The 17376-nt window shown below is 39.0% G+C and overlaps 1 protein-coding gene across 1 annotated transcript in view; it reads left to right on the top strand.

Annotated features, from left to right (window-relative positions):
* LOC137284461 (neuropeptide SIFamide receptor-like) overlaps window positions 1-17165 on the top strand; it is a 41453-nt gene extending 24288 nt beyond the window's left edge. The window contains exons 2-3 of the mRNA XM_067816273.1: window positions 13714-13813; window positions 16350-17165. Coding sequence (XP_067672374.1) covers window positions 13714-13813; window positions 16350-17136 — 887 coding nt within the window. The 3' untranslated portion in view covers window positions 17137-17165. The remainder of the gene's footprint in view (window positions 1-13713; window positions 13814-16349) is intronic.
* The last annotated feature ends 211 nt before the right edge of the window (window positions 17166-17376 follow it).

The following is a 17376-nucleotide window of genomic DNA, read 5'->3' as shown; positions in this document are numbered from 1 at the left end:
CACATAGGGCTGGCGGTCATAATAAGTCGTTCCTGTTGTTAATGGGGCCAGTTTGTTTTGATGTATTGTATTCATCAGCTTGTATTGATGAACAATATGATATCAACTCTACATGAGGGTTTGAAGATACATGGTCCAGATATTATCGTCAGATCGGCAATATTTCAGCCATACCGTAACGAGAACATATTTGACATTGAGACTGAATATGTGTACAATATAAGAACCGGCCGTTAAAGGGCAGTAAAATAACTAGGGTATCACAATGACAACTATGACTGGTATAGAAAGTTAAAACCAATAGCACTATTAGGACACTATTAGGACAGCACTATTCTTGCTACAGATTGCCAATAACTGAAGGCAAATCACCATACTACGGACCGTGGAGACATACGTTACTACCTGCATAGACCCTAGCTGGATTGTTTTCAACTCTTCAGCAGCTAGCGATTAGCCCACATTAAAATGACAAACGGCTGGTCAATCAGATGGTAAATTTCAATTTTCTTTGAATATTTTGGGATTTACGTGCCCTTCTATATTGGTGACATTGTTGATGGTATAGACGGCTACGTCCGCCTTTTTCCGGACGATACGTCTATAATAGATGATCATATTACAGCAGCCACAATTGTAAGTAATGATTTGTTAAAACATTTCAGACTGGGCTGAGAAATGACAAGTTAATATCAATGGTGAAACCAATAATTAACTAGTAATGAAAAGTACCTGGTGAAGCGGCACAGATTAAACAAGCGCTCAAACAGCAACATCACCTTGTTAAGGCATATACCTTTCGCTGGAGAGTAAAACAAATGCACAAATGAATCTAATTGTTGTCGATCTAGTTAAGAACAACGCGGTGCTTAAAGGGATTTGTACACTAGGAAACTGTTAATTAACCCAAATGTCCTTAGGTAAAATGTTAATACGCCGTAGTTAATACGTAGATTGAAATGCCTTCCCAGGCTTGGGGACATTCTTCCTAGGAACCGGCGACATGCTTGCTTTAGCCACGGACCTCTAAGTGTCATCGTTTGTGTTGTGGGCTTCTTCACCGTCATCGAGCTTCAAATAATTACCGTGACCTCACCAATAAATATCACAAGTCTTGACTCTAGACATGTACATTGTATCCTTGCTCATTTTATTGACTCCACACAATCTTCATTGTATTAGCTGATAATGGTGGGGATTCAAGCATGGTTCAATAACAAACGCCCGTTCGACCCACACAACCGAGATAATAGTGATTATCTTGACCGACTCAGACATACGTGAAGCTAAGATAATCTTATGTTATTTACAGTGACCTGACGATACGTTCATCACACACGAATGACCTGCTGGTACAAATGTCACGGCAACTGGGTGAATATATATGTGCCGTATCATATACTACGCGAATGATCTGCTAGTACAGATGTCCTCACCTCCAGATACCTCAACTGAGTATACATACACACACACACACACATAGATAGATAGATAGATAGATAGATATAGATCGATAGATAGATAGCTATCACTTAGCTATCACTTCATCTATACCTCATGAATTCCAAACCTTTTCCACTGGTTATTTCTCCAGTATCAGAAGATAGTTCCTGAAAGCAACAGTACATCACGTTAACGCTGACGTGATTACCGTATTACATAATACAACGTGGCTGGCGATGCAGAAAGTAATGCATTAAGTAACCCTTATATATCACTGGAGGTCAAATGAGAAAGGTTTATGACGGTGACGATCGTTTATGGTTTATCAAGACCAAATCGTGTATTACTCAGTGGTAACCTGATGTATTTATTCTCATCACTCCAAAATTATTTTAGGGCATGGCAACATTTACGAGCTTGAGAAGAAGAGGCTAGTGACTGTTTTAAGGCGCTATATCACTTTAATAAATTACTGTAGTTTATCATGCATGATCCAGTCAGAAACAGTACTCCGAGCCGACCGGTCATTGCTTTTTCACTAGAATGCCCAAATATAGGACCCAACAAGTATTATGTTTCTAATCCAAAGGGTGAGCTTTACCCGCTGGACGTAGGAGATGATTATGTGATGTGATGTGATGTGATGTGATGTGACAGAGTGAGTGAATGAGCAGGCGTGCGAACGAGCGAGCGTGTTTCGGGTGAGTGAGTAAATACTTAACGCCACATCGGCACTACTTTGTCGTGGCGCAGTCAAACAGACGAACAACATATATTTCACAACGTTAAAAGATTATTTACAGTGATATCACAATCAGCAACGATAACAGGAAATTTAATGATGGGATCATCGTCAAAAGATCAACGTCTCACATTAATCTTAAAAAATACTACTACTTGTTTTCTTCTAAGACATTTTGGTTGATGAAAGATTTAAAACTCGTTTGATGTTTGTAATGTAGAAAGAAAATTCTGGTGCAATTACTATTTTATGTTACTTTGCGGATCCACATCAAAGAGGGCACATCGGAAAATGTTACAAAAACCCAGCAACTACATTTCACACACTTCGAAGTCAATTGGCACTAATCGAATTTTTTACCGGATATTTTTGTAGACTAACATTTAGTCTCATGAACATATGTTAGAGAAAAACAGTTACAAAATTATATACGACGAATGTTACAAAGCAGAGTCTGGAGACATTTATTTGCAGAGATCAACCAAATTGTAGATCTAAAATTGCTTGGAATTTCACATCACAAGTGAAGCTAATTCTTACAAACGATCGCTGCCGTGCTACTGGAAGGGTGCGTGCCAGAAGTATCTATTCTCTCCATCATACAACCCCCCGCTAGCAGGTCATCAATGCCACTTTTCATGTTTACCATTGATGCAAAAAAATGAGAAATCACTTTATCTCCTTACCGAAGTAACAATGAAATACACGTCGTCTGAGGCTTCGGGCAGATGGCATGGAAGGAACATGATGTCTTGATTCTGTCTGGTGCCTTGGGGAATTGTGAGGGAAACTCGCCTCGTGATAAAAGACTGATTGGTTGGTTGCACCCAGCAATATTCCAGCTATATGACGGCGGTCTGTAAGTGATCGAATACTGACCACACATTCCAGTGACCAACAGCAGGAGCATCGATCGACGCAACTGGGAACCAAGCTAGCCTGACCACCCGATTCCATTAATTGCTTCTTAGAACAAACAAAGGTTGCGGAAGACCACTTCTAACTGAACTGAAACGGGTGCATTTATCTCCTCAATCATTGTAAGCATATCTGTAGGCAAACTGAGTTCATCTAGGATAAGTCACTCATTTAGAGTGACAAACATAAAAGTAGTAGCTTTCAATGCGTGTGTTTGATGACGCTTCTTGCAATATTGCAGTAATACCATGGCGGGGTACACCAGAAATCAGCTACATATATGCTACCCTTGTAATGAAAACGCGAACGCATCACTGGTGTGACGAGCGAACGCATTTGCTAGGTTACTCGACCGACCCCACACAGTTGCAACCGTTCTGACGTATGCTGTACTGAAGACCAGTTTTGAATGTAATAATGCCGAATGTTTCTCTCAGGAGTTGTGAAAGTGACCGGAAGCTCGGCTTCAGATCGCTAGTCAACGATGCATCATACTGGGTTCCGGACTACAACATATTCCACTTGCCATTTACATGTTTATGTTTATTTGATGCCACCTGTTTCTCTTGCATGTATCGTGTATCAAAGGTTCAACTTTGAAACTGATGTATTGTTTAAGTGTAAATTTCGATCAGCTTTGCGGTACAATTAAATCGTCATGAATTTCCACCTGACACGTGTTTTTCGCACCGACGACAGAGGTTTGCTGCTGTTGCCTCTTGTGTGTTTAACGCTGTTTTCCTGAGTCAAAGAAATGTATATACAGACACTTCTGAGAACTTCAACTGTTTTAGAATTAATCACTGGTTTTAAATATCTATCTGTGATAATCTAGTTGTTTTAGTGTCCTTCGCTGACATTTTTACCATGCACTATTCGTTAAATATCAACCCACTCACTCACTTCTGAGAACAACACGGTGTGATTTCTAATCCTGAGTGGGATTTGGTGTCTCACCACCATTTGTGACTGATTTTACCAATATTGTAATCTTCAAAATTTGTTTCTGATCTGGCTTCCCACAAGCCTACACGTCATGACAATGAGGTGTTTAACTTTTAAAAAATGTCGCCTAGGCGACGCTATTCAATTTCCACATTCAGGACTCAAAAACAACTTATCACCCCAAAAAACAAGGACCTAGCCAGACAACCTCCTAGAGTTGACCGTGAGTTAGTTGATAATGAGTCTTCACTTGAAGAGAACTGGTTGCCAAAACGGCGTTCTCTCATCTCATACACTGTATGGGTATGAGGAGTAATGCCTGTACTGGCTATCCTTCCAATGTGGCCTTTGAGTTACCTTCAGACCATGATATACATTCAATATATTCATTAAAGACATAACACAAATGTATGTTCAATCTGCTATTCATGGACACTTTGATTTTCTTTGCTCTAGAATTGTTTGCTTTGTCATTTGATTGATATGGACTTGCTTTGCTTTGAATTTATCGCCTAGTATATAGATTTTCATTTCAGCGTTAGTGATAATACTTGCAATGAGCCAATGGGTGGCAATGGGGCAAACACATTATTGTGCTTGTGTATATCATCCTTTCATATCCCCAGTATCTGCTGGATATCCATGTTGGAAAGGTATTGTTGCGATGCTCTTATTGTATGCACTCAGTTTCAGATAGAAATTACAGGTATATATTTAGCTATACAAAATAGTTTTCAAAGTCTCCCTTAAAATCAACACCTCCACTTGCAATGATCATTATGCCATATGAGTTTTACTTTAATATCAATATTGACCACGACTCTTGGTAATGCAAACGAGATCGTGTTTCGGGGCCTTCTTGATGCAGGTCAACTCCAGGTGTGACGATAGATCCCCGTGATTCGCTGATTGTTGAACTTCTATTAATTAATTAATATTACTGAATTCAGGCGACAACATATCAGTTTTCTTACAAAAACCGTCAACCAGACCCAGAATAATTCTGTTCTGCTGATGACATTGGCTTGTTTTTTTTTCTTCCGGTTCATAGTACTCACTGATGATCTTATATCTGAACACCAACCTTCAAGCCGCCATGGAAGGTCTTATACTGCACTCTACTTTCACAAAAGGACACGAGGACTAATCCTAAATAACGGATGATTGCAAGAATACAAGAAGTATGCAGAATCGGAAATTTGAAAAATATGGAAAAGGAATACTGTAAGGTGCTATATCACAATCAACAAATCATATCAGCAATAAATTCTAAGGACGCAAACAACCAAGAAAAAAAACGACAGGATGTAAACTTAAAATAGCCATGGCATTTCAAGTAACGTTTATAAACCTATCTGTGTCACCGCCCTCGGTTTTGATGCTACATGTCTAGCAGTTGGGACCCAGTTCAGCTATCATATCAGGTATTCTCTGCTGTGGGCGCAAACCTCTACTGATCACGTTCCAAACGTGCTCAGTGAGTGGAAAAATCAGAAATCATGGTTTTCCGTTGTATTCCCGCGATGCTTCACCGCAGCAGAGAGTCAGTTACGATAAGTGCATATATGTAGAACAAGAAAACGTGGGCCTACATGGCGCCATACTATAACAATGTAGTCGTGTGGTTGTAAAAATAACGATAGTTCTGTCGTTCTAGCAGTCATAGAGATCCTGCCCAGTACCGTTACTGTGGCACCCTGTCATGTCGGCTAAGGTGACGTTCTCTTGACGTTCATCAAGCCGTCTATCCAGGAATCAGGAATTAACACGCGACCTCTGGAGACTCTCTCTGTTCCCACGTTCTAATCACCATTGGGGGGACAGTGTGATAACCTAGTGGTTAAAGCGTTGCTTCGATTTCCCTCATGGGTACAATGTCTGAAGCACATTTCTGGTGTACGCTGTCGTGATGTTGCTGGAATTTTACTGAAAGCGGCGTAAAAAACATACCTACTCCAGCACTAATCACCAATGGTGTATTCCTGAAATGTGTCGGTTTGATAACACTGAGCAGATCATCTAGCTGTAAATTATGTCTTATAATCTGATCCAAAGCTCTGGTCGCCAGGCGCCAGATAACCACAATATAATTGGATCGTAAGGTCTATTTCCTGAAGATTGGACTCTCATTAATTGATACAAGACTTGTGGTTGTGACCTATGGCGCAAATCATGGCTATATGCTGTCTGCTGAAACCTATTCAGGAGTCTGCAAATCACAGAACGAGACATACTGAACATAATACGACTTGGAACTTGCCAATGGCCCTTTGAGCGTCTATTACGTTGCAGACCATGCCATCGGAGCATCACTGTAATTAATGAGCAATATAGTCTGTCGTACAGACCTTGAAGTTTATATATCCAAGAAAGCCCACGCAAGTCTAGAAAATGTGGCAAGTCTAGCTTTCCTTAGCTCAGCTTCTGAAAATGAAGAAAGTCTCAGGGCTCCATTTCATTATATTATTTTTTTCACCATGAACGTTTTTTCAGTAAAATATGTTCATTTCAGAGACTAGCTGTTAGTCTATGAGCAATAGAATCAGCGAGTGAGTGATTTTAAGCCGCATCGGCAACATTTCAGCAATATCGTGATTATTAACTATTAAGTTATAATTGTCATGATACATCACCATAGAAACCTGTCGGCAATGGGCAGTAAAAATAACTAGAATATCACATATAAAATTTTAAAATTAGTGTGAAAATATCTTAACTATGAAAGACAATAAAATATACAAAGTTGCTATAGATCGCAACCAACATGGGGACTTCCAGTACTTTTGAATGGGACTTACATACAATCAGCAATAGAAATGGAGCGGCTTATCTACATGTATTCCTCTGTCCACATCAAGACTAACCACCAAACATCCAATAGCCAACCTAAGTGCACGTGGTCAGTATGCATTGTTTTAAGCGGAGTCGGTTGTCTTGTTTCTGAAATATCTCGCATTTCTCGTTTCTTCCACTGACCTTCATCTGATGGCCATACCATATTGTGTCCCTACGAGAGCACATGTTCCACCTGTTTCATATCTCTTATTGTCCGATATCTGGGAAGATTACAATGAGGTAAAAGATGTATGTGTAACAAAACTCTGTCTGGAGAGACGCAAGAGATTCATAGAGGACTTCATCTTTATCTGAATTAGTTTATGTGCTTATAATGATTCAAAATTGTATATAACCTGCAACTGGCATCTACTCGTTTTGAGTTGTCCATCACAGTTTCAAATCAGTCCATGGTGGCTTCTGTTGATGGTCTGAATTTGCAATCCAATTTTAGAGATAAATGCTAGTTTTACTTCTCAAATTCTGTAATAGTCTAGTTTGTGTTACTGTCCTTCGGCTACAGTTTTCAAAAATAATTTACATGCATTTATCGTGAATTCACAACTTGTTTTAGTCACGATATGGCTGAAATATTGCCGACGTGACTATGAATTTTTAACTCACTCACTCATTCGCTCACCTGTGTTGACGGGATAATAATAAAACAGGTCGGTTGTTTGTCTTTCTGATTTCATCACGATTGCATTTTTCAAGGTCAAAATGTTTCTTGAACCAAAAAGGCAAAAGTAGTTCAAAACAGTAATTTAGTGTCAATATCAATCGAACTGCTGATGAATTGATTCATAAATGCCCTACAAATCCACATGTACCTAAACAAAGGTTTTACGAAGAGAGGGAACTAACTAGAAAGATTGGAAGCGCATTTCTGCAAAAACCCAAGGGAACAAAAAAATGATTAAGCTTGAGATAGTAAATGTTATAACCCGTCGCACCTTCAAGTTAATTAATCTCAATCCAATCTTGGCAAACAGCTTTTTTTAAGAAAAATCAACTCAAGACGACATTGATAAAAGCATAACATATACGGCAAAACTGTTACGGAAAAGACTTCAAATCAAGTGCTAATCGTCCCATGGAACCATACACGTTTCTAACATATATAATTATATATAGCAAGCAAACAGTGAAACGTAAATTCATATAAACATTTTTGTCAGAGGCGTGGATTAAAATGAACTTCTCCAATCCATATTATTGCAAACGTCTTTGGAACAAGCAACAGGGTCATGTTCTTTACATTATCTGTTCATTCTAAGGCAACAAATGAGTTTTTCATCAATCTTTTGAAGTACTCATACAGAAGAACCCCTAACTATTTCCATCGTTTGGGATTCGTATCAAGGCACAAGTAGTGACCACGTCACAGAGATGGAACTGCCAACAGTCTTGTTCTTTATATTACACGCATCTCCCCATATCGGCTTCTTTATATTCATGCATCTCCCCATATCAGTTTCTGCCTTTGGAATACATTCAGCATCAGACCAAAAGTAAACAATTCATCATCTTTCTTGATTATCTGGTATCCCTCCAGGCACTGAAAAAGTATTTTCAATCATCCTTGTATTCTTAAAGTTCTAGGATCACACAACACATCGTCTTTTTCGGTGTCCTTGTGAAAGAAAGGCAAATGATATAGAATGAAACGCCCTTACACTAGCCTCAAAATGAAACTGTGCATTGTTAGAAATATTTCACAATTTGAAAGTATAACAACAGTGAAAGGTTTCGATACAAACCTCAATAAGAGCATACTGAAGAGACGGCAGTACAGTATGTTTATTGCCATGGCATATTAGGACAGAGGTGATGGAATGTGTAATGACAGGAACGGCTATGAAAAGCGGTGCATGGTTGATGCCTAGAGTTAACCAAGAAACGAAATTGCCTCTAATCCGAGAATCTGATTTCCTAAGCCCATACTCATCCCACCCCAAATCTTTAGGAAACCACCCCCGGAGCGATTCCCACCCATGACACAGGGTCAGCATAACGCTTCCTCAGAAGTCTGTCGACAGGTGACCGGAGTCTTCAAGAAAATGAACAGTCGTCAACCACAATCGAAGTTGACGGACAAATTTTGGCAGCACCTAACCTATTTCTAGATGATGTTGCGTCAGGAACGGTTGGTCGTTGGTCCCGTCATGGCGGAAGCGGTTCCTGCTAGCTGTTGCGTGGATACGCCGAAATAAAGATATGGTCTGAGCCTGCAGTCATGTGCCGTGCATTGGTTATCGGTATCTCTCTGTTCTGTCTTAGCCATGTCTTTGTGGGTGGACACCTTGCATTGACTATCGGTAACTAATTCGGGAAATTAATATAGCATACGGACCGTCACAAGATCCTCAAATGTGCAGTCGTAGAATAATGTGCGATTTACGCGCACGCACTCACTCACACACACACACACACACACACACACACACAAACACACACACACACACACACACACACACACACACACACACACACAAAGTACAGTTTACCTGAGAATAGATTAAGTCAGTTAATCGGTAATGCAAACACTGGTGTGATCGTCTCATGCATGTTCGCAATTTCAAAATCAACTCTTAGTTGATAATCCTAACAATACAATCTACAGAATACATATATGGAATTATATACTTCAGTGCTATTTGAAGTAAGATGAAAATGACATGAAAAGGTGTTAAAAATCGCTTTGACAGTTTTAGATGATTTTGACGAGACGACAGACACAAATGGTTCGTGGTACTTGACCTGTTTACTAGTGAGGTGAGGTAAGAAGTAGAGGAGGACTTTGGTTTGTCCATGAAGGAATTATTTTGTCGACATGTTGTAATTATATGTGTTGGTTGGAAATCATATCTACACACATCTTCTTGCATGTGAGCGAAATCTTAGAGTCAAATCAATATTGCATCCTTATCGTCTGGACTATGATACTATGTACTTTAAATATAACTCATTTGTTGCGTAACAACTGTCAACAAAGTACAGCAAAACAGGTAAGACTAGCAGGTAAGCATTAAAACTATTATTACAATACAGGATAATACAATAATACAATATATAAACAATATATTCAGATTCAAATACTGAATCCCGAATTCGTTTCTGTCTGTATGTTGTTTACTTATTGTGACCTTCCAGTCTAGCCATAAATTGAAACAACACATATTTTACGATTAAAAGCAGTAGCAGGTGAGTGAGTGGATCAAAGATAAAATAAAAGAAAGATACGACAAGTTCGTCTGGGCAGATTAATGCTTGTGATTCAAAGATTAGAGTGAGAAATACCGCTATGTATCAATGACTAGACACAGAGTCATCATAATACTATCATCGATCATTCATGCACTTTCTGTGGCTCGCAACGAATCCCCTAACGTTAAACGTCTCCGAGATGATGTGTGTGATTCCGTGAAGAGCGTGTATCCAGTTACCTGAAAGCGTTACTGAATTACGTTGATGGGAGAAACAACTGAATCATCAGGCTGCAAACTGAATGAATGATTCCGGTGTCTGAGTAAAAGTACCTGAAGGACCATTAGGAGCCTTTGAAGATATTTCTTCATCTTGATAAATTGTTTATTTGTGAAACATGTTAAAAGAATCTCCACATATAATTGACCTTCAGTGGTTTTGAAGAAACAAAAAATTCACAGTATGTGGTCGATAGTTTGTAAAATACATCAACTTCATCAAAACTACTTGAAGAGCGCCAGGAAACATTTTGAAGACGTTTCAGGTTGGTGATTGTCTGTTCTTTCAAGATGCCGGAACTACAAAGACTGTTACTGCTTTGCGTTAGGGAAAGTCAAAAGCGATGAACATAATGGACGGTAAAACCTGAAAAAGAAATTTAATAAAAAATGTAGTAAACGGAATGCGACAGGAGCTTGAAAATTGTGTCCATTAAATTCCATAAGGTCTAATAATGTTAGAGTTTGCTGATATGCAATTATGAATTACGTCAATATCCATTTGCCAGTCGAATTAGGGTTATGGGCTATAATATCTGATCCATTAACTGGTTCGACCGACAAGAGATACAGTTTCTGTACGTGTTTGGATTTCGATTCGGAATAGAGAAGACAGGCTATCGACACTGACGCACCCTTAAAAATATGTGGTTCAGAGTGAGTGAGTTAAGATTTACAGTCACATCGGCAATATATCAGCCATAGTGTGACTTTAAAAAGTTAAAGTTCATAATATTGTCATTATAAACCTGTCGACAAAGGATAGTGAAATACATAGATCTGACAGTTAGAGATTTAAAACTAGCATGTAACTTTAAAAATTAAACCAAAATTATAGGAAATACATCATACAAAACGGGCTGGAGATCACCATATGTGGATCGTCGTTATAATACTTGTCCTACTGCTGTCCAGATGAATAATATCCGAATTTCTGTTTTCGATGATGATGATTATCTCCAAGGCTCTTTCAACTGCAATGACTGTGACTATTTGTGCACAACATCCTGTGAATGTTGTAAGATAGGACGCTATTCCTGACTTTCCATTTGGATTAGAACTTTGCGGGAATCCTAACGAGACCTAGGACCGCTGGTGAGTCAAATTCCACTAATTGTATTATAAACCAATAATGTGGATGGTTATTTTAGGGTTGTAACAGACCACATGTGTCTGCGACAACGATAATGAGATCAACGTTATGATCCTAATGTGATAATTGGCAGATGGAACTGAGATCTGTACTCATTGACTGTGTCACAGTTTGGTGCACCAGGGTTGTGGTGGATATACATTGAGAGTTAGGAACTGAAAGACGTATATTGACTTGGTTTGGCAAACAGTGAACACTGAACATCAGAGATTTATTTATATACTTTGCATCAACAGTTTGCCTTTATGTGCACTGGAATCCACTGACTGTTCTCTGGCATTGCAGATGCTCTACTGTTCAATGTGTATGGCGGAGCGCATTGACATCGGGTGCTAAGGTATGGGGTTTGGGGCTGGGGACGGCAACTTAGTTGATTTGGTGATGTTTGACGCCGTACTCAGAAGTAGTACAACCCTCGAAGGTATGTAAATAATGTAGTCTGGACCAGACAGTCCAGATTAATAGCATGAGCATCGGTCTACTCAATTGGGATACGATGACCTGTCAACCAAGTCAGCCAGCATGAGCTGATCTCGTTTGTCGCCTTTAACGACAAGAATGGGTTGCTGAAAACCCGGATCATCACGGGTCGGCAAAGTGGAAATGACCACATCATAACCAGATCAGTGTTATGTTGTCATACCCAACCGGTCCACACAGCGTTTCCACACCACCCAAGTCGCTGTGTACTTTGGAATCCAAAGGACTTCTCACGCCCGCAGCACGTAACAGGAAAGATAATTTGTAATTTTTCGAATACTCACCTACATTACCATCTTTAATAAGACCACCCCATTCTTAATACCCTGCATATTGATATAAATGGATATTATCACGTTGTGGGAAACATTCGTAATCCTCTTAACTTGGCGCCTCATTCGTCTTCAGAAACAGATTCTTTTCGTTGGGACCAAGTGTTTCGGTGTATTTGGACCCTACACGTTACTAGCAAACTACCATGTCATTAGTCCTGTTCAGTGGAACGCAGTACATTCGATTTATATTCTCGTCTCCCTGGGAAGTAAATAACCAAAAGTGCATATGACGGGCTATCAAGTGATTGATCGGCCGTACTTGGGACCGAATCTTAGTTTCCCTTTCATAACTGAACTTTCATCCGTGCCACTAGTTTCAACAAACTTATGAATCTGGTGTGGGTTTGTGCATTCCGTTGATCCGTAGTCTTCTCACTAAGACACTTATACTCGCTGTGTGAGAGTATTTATTTATCCGTGACTTCCCCATTAGTAACATCAGTTGGACAATCAGTTTACACAATTACTCTCTGTTTTATTGCATAGACAACCATCATCAACACTGCATGGAAACATGCTACATCACGGAAACTAATTATTTCAGGGGAAATTGAGACAGGTGAAAGTAGTTCATTATTATCACTGAGGCTTTTACCGTAGCACTTGTATGACGGTGTGGCATTCGCGACACTTTATCAGTAGTATAAGCTGTTCTTATGTTAAATCTTATACCTGTGCGTTCGACATCAATGCCTGTTCTTGTATATAGAGATGTTCGTATTGTAACAATTCACATAAGGAGACACATAGACACGTAAAAAAACTACTGATTTGTTCAAGTATGGCTGCTGACTGGTTTTAACATCTCAGTCGACGGTTCAAACACAAATACTGAAACACTTTGTATTTAGTTACAGTTGAATCTCGGAAAGAGTGTTATTCTGTTACGTGTTGCCTTCGGATCTAATTGTATTTTCAAGCCCCAATAGTCCCTAGTATGATGATCGGATATATTTATATTGTATTGTCCAAATAGTGATATTAGTTTTAACTTTCCACACTAGTTTTAAATTGTAACTGTGATATTGTAGTTGTTTAGTTGTCCTTTGACGATATGGCTGAAATATTGTCGATGTGACGTTGACTATTAACTCACTCACTCACTATTTTCAAGCCATTGTCAGATGGACAAAGCCGAGCTTTCATATTTCAGATAACCAGTTAGGAGCAGTCTTTGTGTTTTTTGTTTGTTTGTGTGTGTGTTTGCAATGTTCATCGTGCTTTTCACCTTCCATTTATAAATGCAGTATTAATTGACATTTGCAATGTCGTCTTTCTTTACCTGACTTTCTGTTGTTTCAATCCGATTCAAGATAATATTTGCCAACATTTACAAAAATTAAAAAAAATTAAATAACATTTACGTTTTGGTTTCAGACTGGCTGTTTGGGGCACTGCTCTGCAAACTTGTTCCATATCTTCAAGGGGTTTCCGTGTGTGCTTCAGTCAACACACTGGCAGCTATTGCAATAGACAGGTAAATGTAACTAACATGTTGTATCCAACCCGCCAGGAATGGTATTTCTAGAGCGGCGGTTCGCTGTTCTGCGAGGGAACGGTTCCAGCGAGACGTGCAGAATACGCTATTTGTCGCCACTAATTAGACATTAGATCCTTCCGTGATAATGCATGACCTAGTCTTAAAATGAACCACGATGGTGTTACAGTCGTTAGTGCCAGTGTTATGAAGGTACATCTCTGATATTGTCTGGGTTTAGCCTTATTCTTCTTCTTGAGCTGAGGGCTGAATATTACTTAAAGGGAAAATAACATGACCAGAACTCGATAAAAGGCCATTAAATACTCATATGCTATTGGCGTAAATGTGGTCTTGTTCTAACGCCCTCGGCATGTGACCTATCAAATGACCATTGTCGACTAGTTTGCGTATAAACGGGTCTGAGTAACTCTATACATTGACCTTTCGATCCCTTATTCTCGCCAAAAATGGTTTCTTGTGCAACACTTCGATCACGAATGTTATATATGACGGAACAGCTGATGTGCTAAGAAGAAACGAGTAATTTATGAATTGATACATCCATAAACCCAACCATTTGGTTCTGTTGTGTTTGTTTTACTCCCTGTATGTCTCACGGTGCGAGTCGGTCTTGGATCTGCTAAATAACTGAACCTGATTAGCTTGGTTTTAATCTGAAACCTTTTGATGACTTAGTACTTTATCAGTCTTCTTCTTGAAACTGCAATAAGAACGCGAATCAATGAACACTTGTGTTGGTTTGTCACCGTACTGGATTGCAATACTTGATAAATCATGTCCAGTAGTCGTGTATGAAGTCAAAGGCAAACCCTTTGCACTCATTAGGAAGGTGAAGCCCTATGACCAGATGTTCATTGTATGTTTACGTCTAGACATTAGTACCATGTGATGAAATAACGCATTATCGCTATGTAAGGAGAGTAGCCTTGAAAAATAGATTGAAATACAGCTTGAAGCTTTTGTGAATCAAACCTGGTTCGACAGCTAGTTATACGTGACCTTTTTGTTTAGTGCTACACAAATAAATAAAAGTAAATGTCTTATATATCTTTATAATTCTCAAAAAAACCTTGAAAATTGCCTTGTGATTGTTTCACAGGCTAAACGAAAGTTTGAATTAACCCTCATTCCAGATGAAAGCAGGTCAGAACGTTACAATTACTTTTCACATGTACTGAAACTTACTACCACATAATGAAATACTTTTGCAACAAGGTCAGTATTAGATGTTGTTGGAGGGATGCCAGAACGGTAAGTTGTCAACAGATCATCTCACTTCCTTATTGACCCGACAGTTCGTTTCTAAAATTTAATCAGCAGGAACATCTGTAACCAAGGGAGTTTGTTTATTGTTTAGAAAAACACCCATGAACCAATTTTAAAAGAAAAAATACAGAACCTTATATCTACTTCACATAACTTGTAAACCAACAGCTCACTTTATTGATTTTATGACTCAAAGTAAAATATTCTCTTCTGCATCAGGTCATCTTTCCAGCAATAATGACTCTCGTAAACAAATCGGTTCCTGCACCAGGAAGTGCTCCTGCAAAAACTTGATATCTTCCAGTACATTGCAATGTTACAATGTTTTGAAGACTTTTAACAGCAAATATGTTAAACATACTTTGATGGGTATATCTAGAATGATGAATGTTGTATAGTAATCATTGGAATCTTCATCAACGTATTGTCAAGTTACGTTTATGCAGACTTTACAGCAAATATAATGTCATCACTGAAACCACCCATTTCTATATTTTCACATGATGTGTTGCCTCAGATAACAAAGACTAGTTATTCTCTGACGTTTTAGCTTTACGTCATGAATATACAAACGCATGACGGACGTTTTTGAGAAAACATGTCTGAAACATTATGGTGAGTGAGTTAAGAGTTATAGTGACATCGACAATATTCCAGCCATAAAACTAGATCTAAATAAATAATGCATGTATGCAATATGTAAACGAAGGACAGTAACATAACTAGATGATCATAAAATGTGTTAAACTAGCTAGCATATATCTTAAACGTAGAAAACTATTTTTGCACAATACAATGAAAAAGTGGGCTATTGATTGCCAACAACTGAAAGAAGATCACAATAACTCAGGGCTGAGAAATTATAAGTACCAACAAAATGAACTTCTAAAGACCAGAAAAGCATTCCATTTGGAAAAGTTACATTTGCTGTTATGTGGCATTGCCATAACTGATCTTTATAGCTTTGTATTTCAAAGAGTTTGATTTACTCGATATATGTACATTATTCCAAGAAAGCAATCTGCCTCAAAGGGGGACGGTAGGAGCACAGTGGTAAAAGTGTCACGCCGAAGACATGGATTCGATTCCCCCTAAGGCGTGAACACCATTACCGGTGTTTCCTGTCGTGTCATTGCTGGAATATTGCTAAAAGTGGCGTAAAACCCGCAGAACACACTCACTGTCACAAACGTGTGATGCGGGACAAAATATGCATAAATAAACTGATGTTCCAACTCTGTTTCAGATACATTGCAATCTGCCACGTACTTGAGTTCAAGCTGACGATGAGGTCTGCCCGATTTACAGTGGCTGTCGTGTGGACTTTGGCTGCCTCCATTATGATCCCATGGATTATCTATTACCAGCAAATAGAGTACAGGACAGAGCTACAGGTTCTCTACATCTGCTTTCCGGAGTGGCCAAGACCCGAACAAGCTCAAGAGTTTTTCCTCGCAATCTTCCTGTTTTGTTATATTTTCCCTCTTCTGCTCATCGTAATATGCTACTCTATGATTGGTCTCAAAGTATGGAACAGAGATCTTGGAGGTGTATGTTCAGAAAATGTCGTGATACATAGATCGAAAGTTCGAGTTGCCAAAATGTTGGGTATTGTTGTACTGCTGTTTGCTCTGTCGTGGATGCCTTTGTACGCTATAAACATAAAGCTGTCCTTTAACAGTCCAGGTATGCATAGCGAGGAAATGAGAATCATTCAAGATCTAATCATCCCCATGGCCCAGTGGCTCGGATCGTCCAACTGCTGCATGAACCCTCTTGTATATTGTCTGTTCAGCAAGAGAATGAGAGCGAGGATCAGAATAATGCTGACCTGTTCGTCCTTGATCAGAACTCGTCGGAAGCTTCTTAAACGATATTATTCAAGCACGAAGCACATGACTGTGGATTATTCGAATGGGCAGATCAAACTGGCTTTCAAAAGAACGCAGTTAAATGGTTCAGATGATCGATTCAGTAAGCTAAGTAGTGATACCCCAAAGGTTCTTGAGAGACATCGCATGTACAATTTGTAAGACGTCATCTCTTGTCTGATGTAAAGCGGGACTCTTGCTTGAAGCTGATAATCATCGTATCGTCCATAATGTTGAAACTGTCTGCCATAGTCGTCTTATTCATGTAGTGTATAGTGTTATTCGTGAAGTGTATGCCATAAATACGATATTTTATGAAACGATATCTTTGTTCAATATTTTTTATTATTCGCTTACCATGGTTCCAACCAATCATGGCGGTAATGTCAAATACTTGTATTG

The sequence above is a fragment of the Haliotis asinina genome, chromosome 5 (assembly GCF_037392515.1).
Source record: "Haliotis asinina isolate JCU_RB_2024 chromosome 5, JCU_Hal_asi_v2, whole genome shotgun sequence".
NCBI lineage: Eukaryota > Metazoa > Mollusca > Gastropoda > Lepetellida > Haliotidae > Haliotis > Haliotis asinina.
Note: the sequence above shows the minus strand (reverse complement) of the source record. Positions and strands in the feature narration are given on the sequence as shown.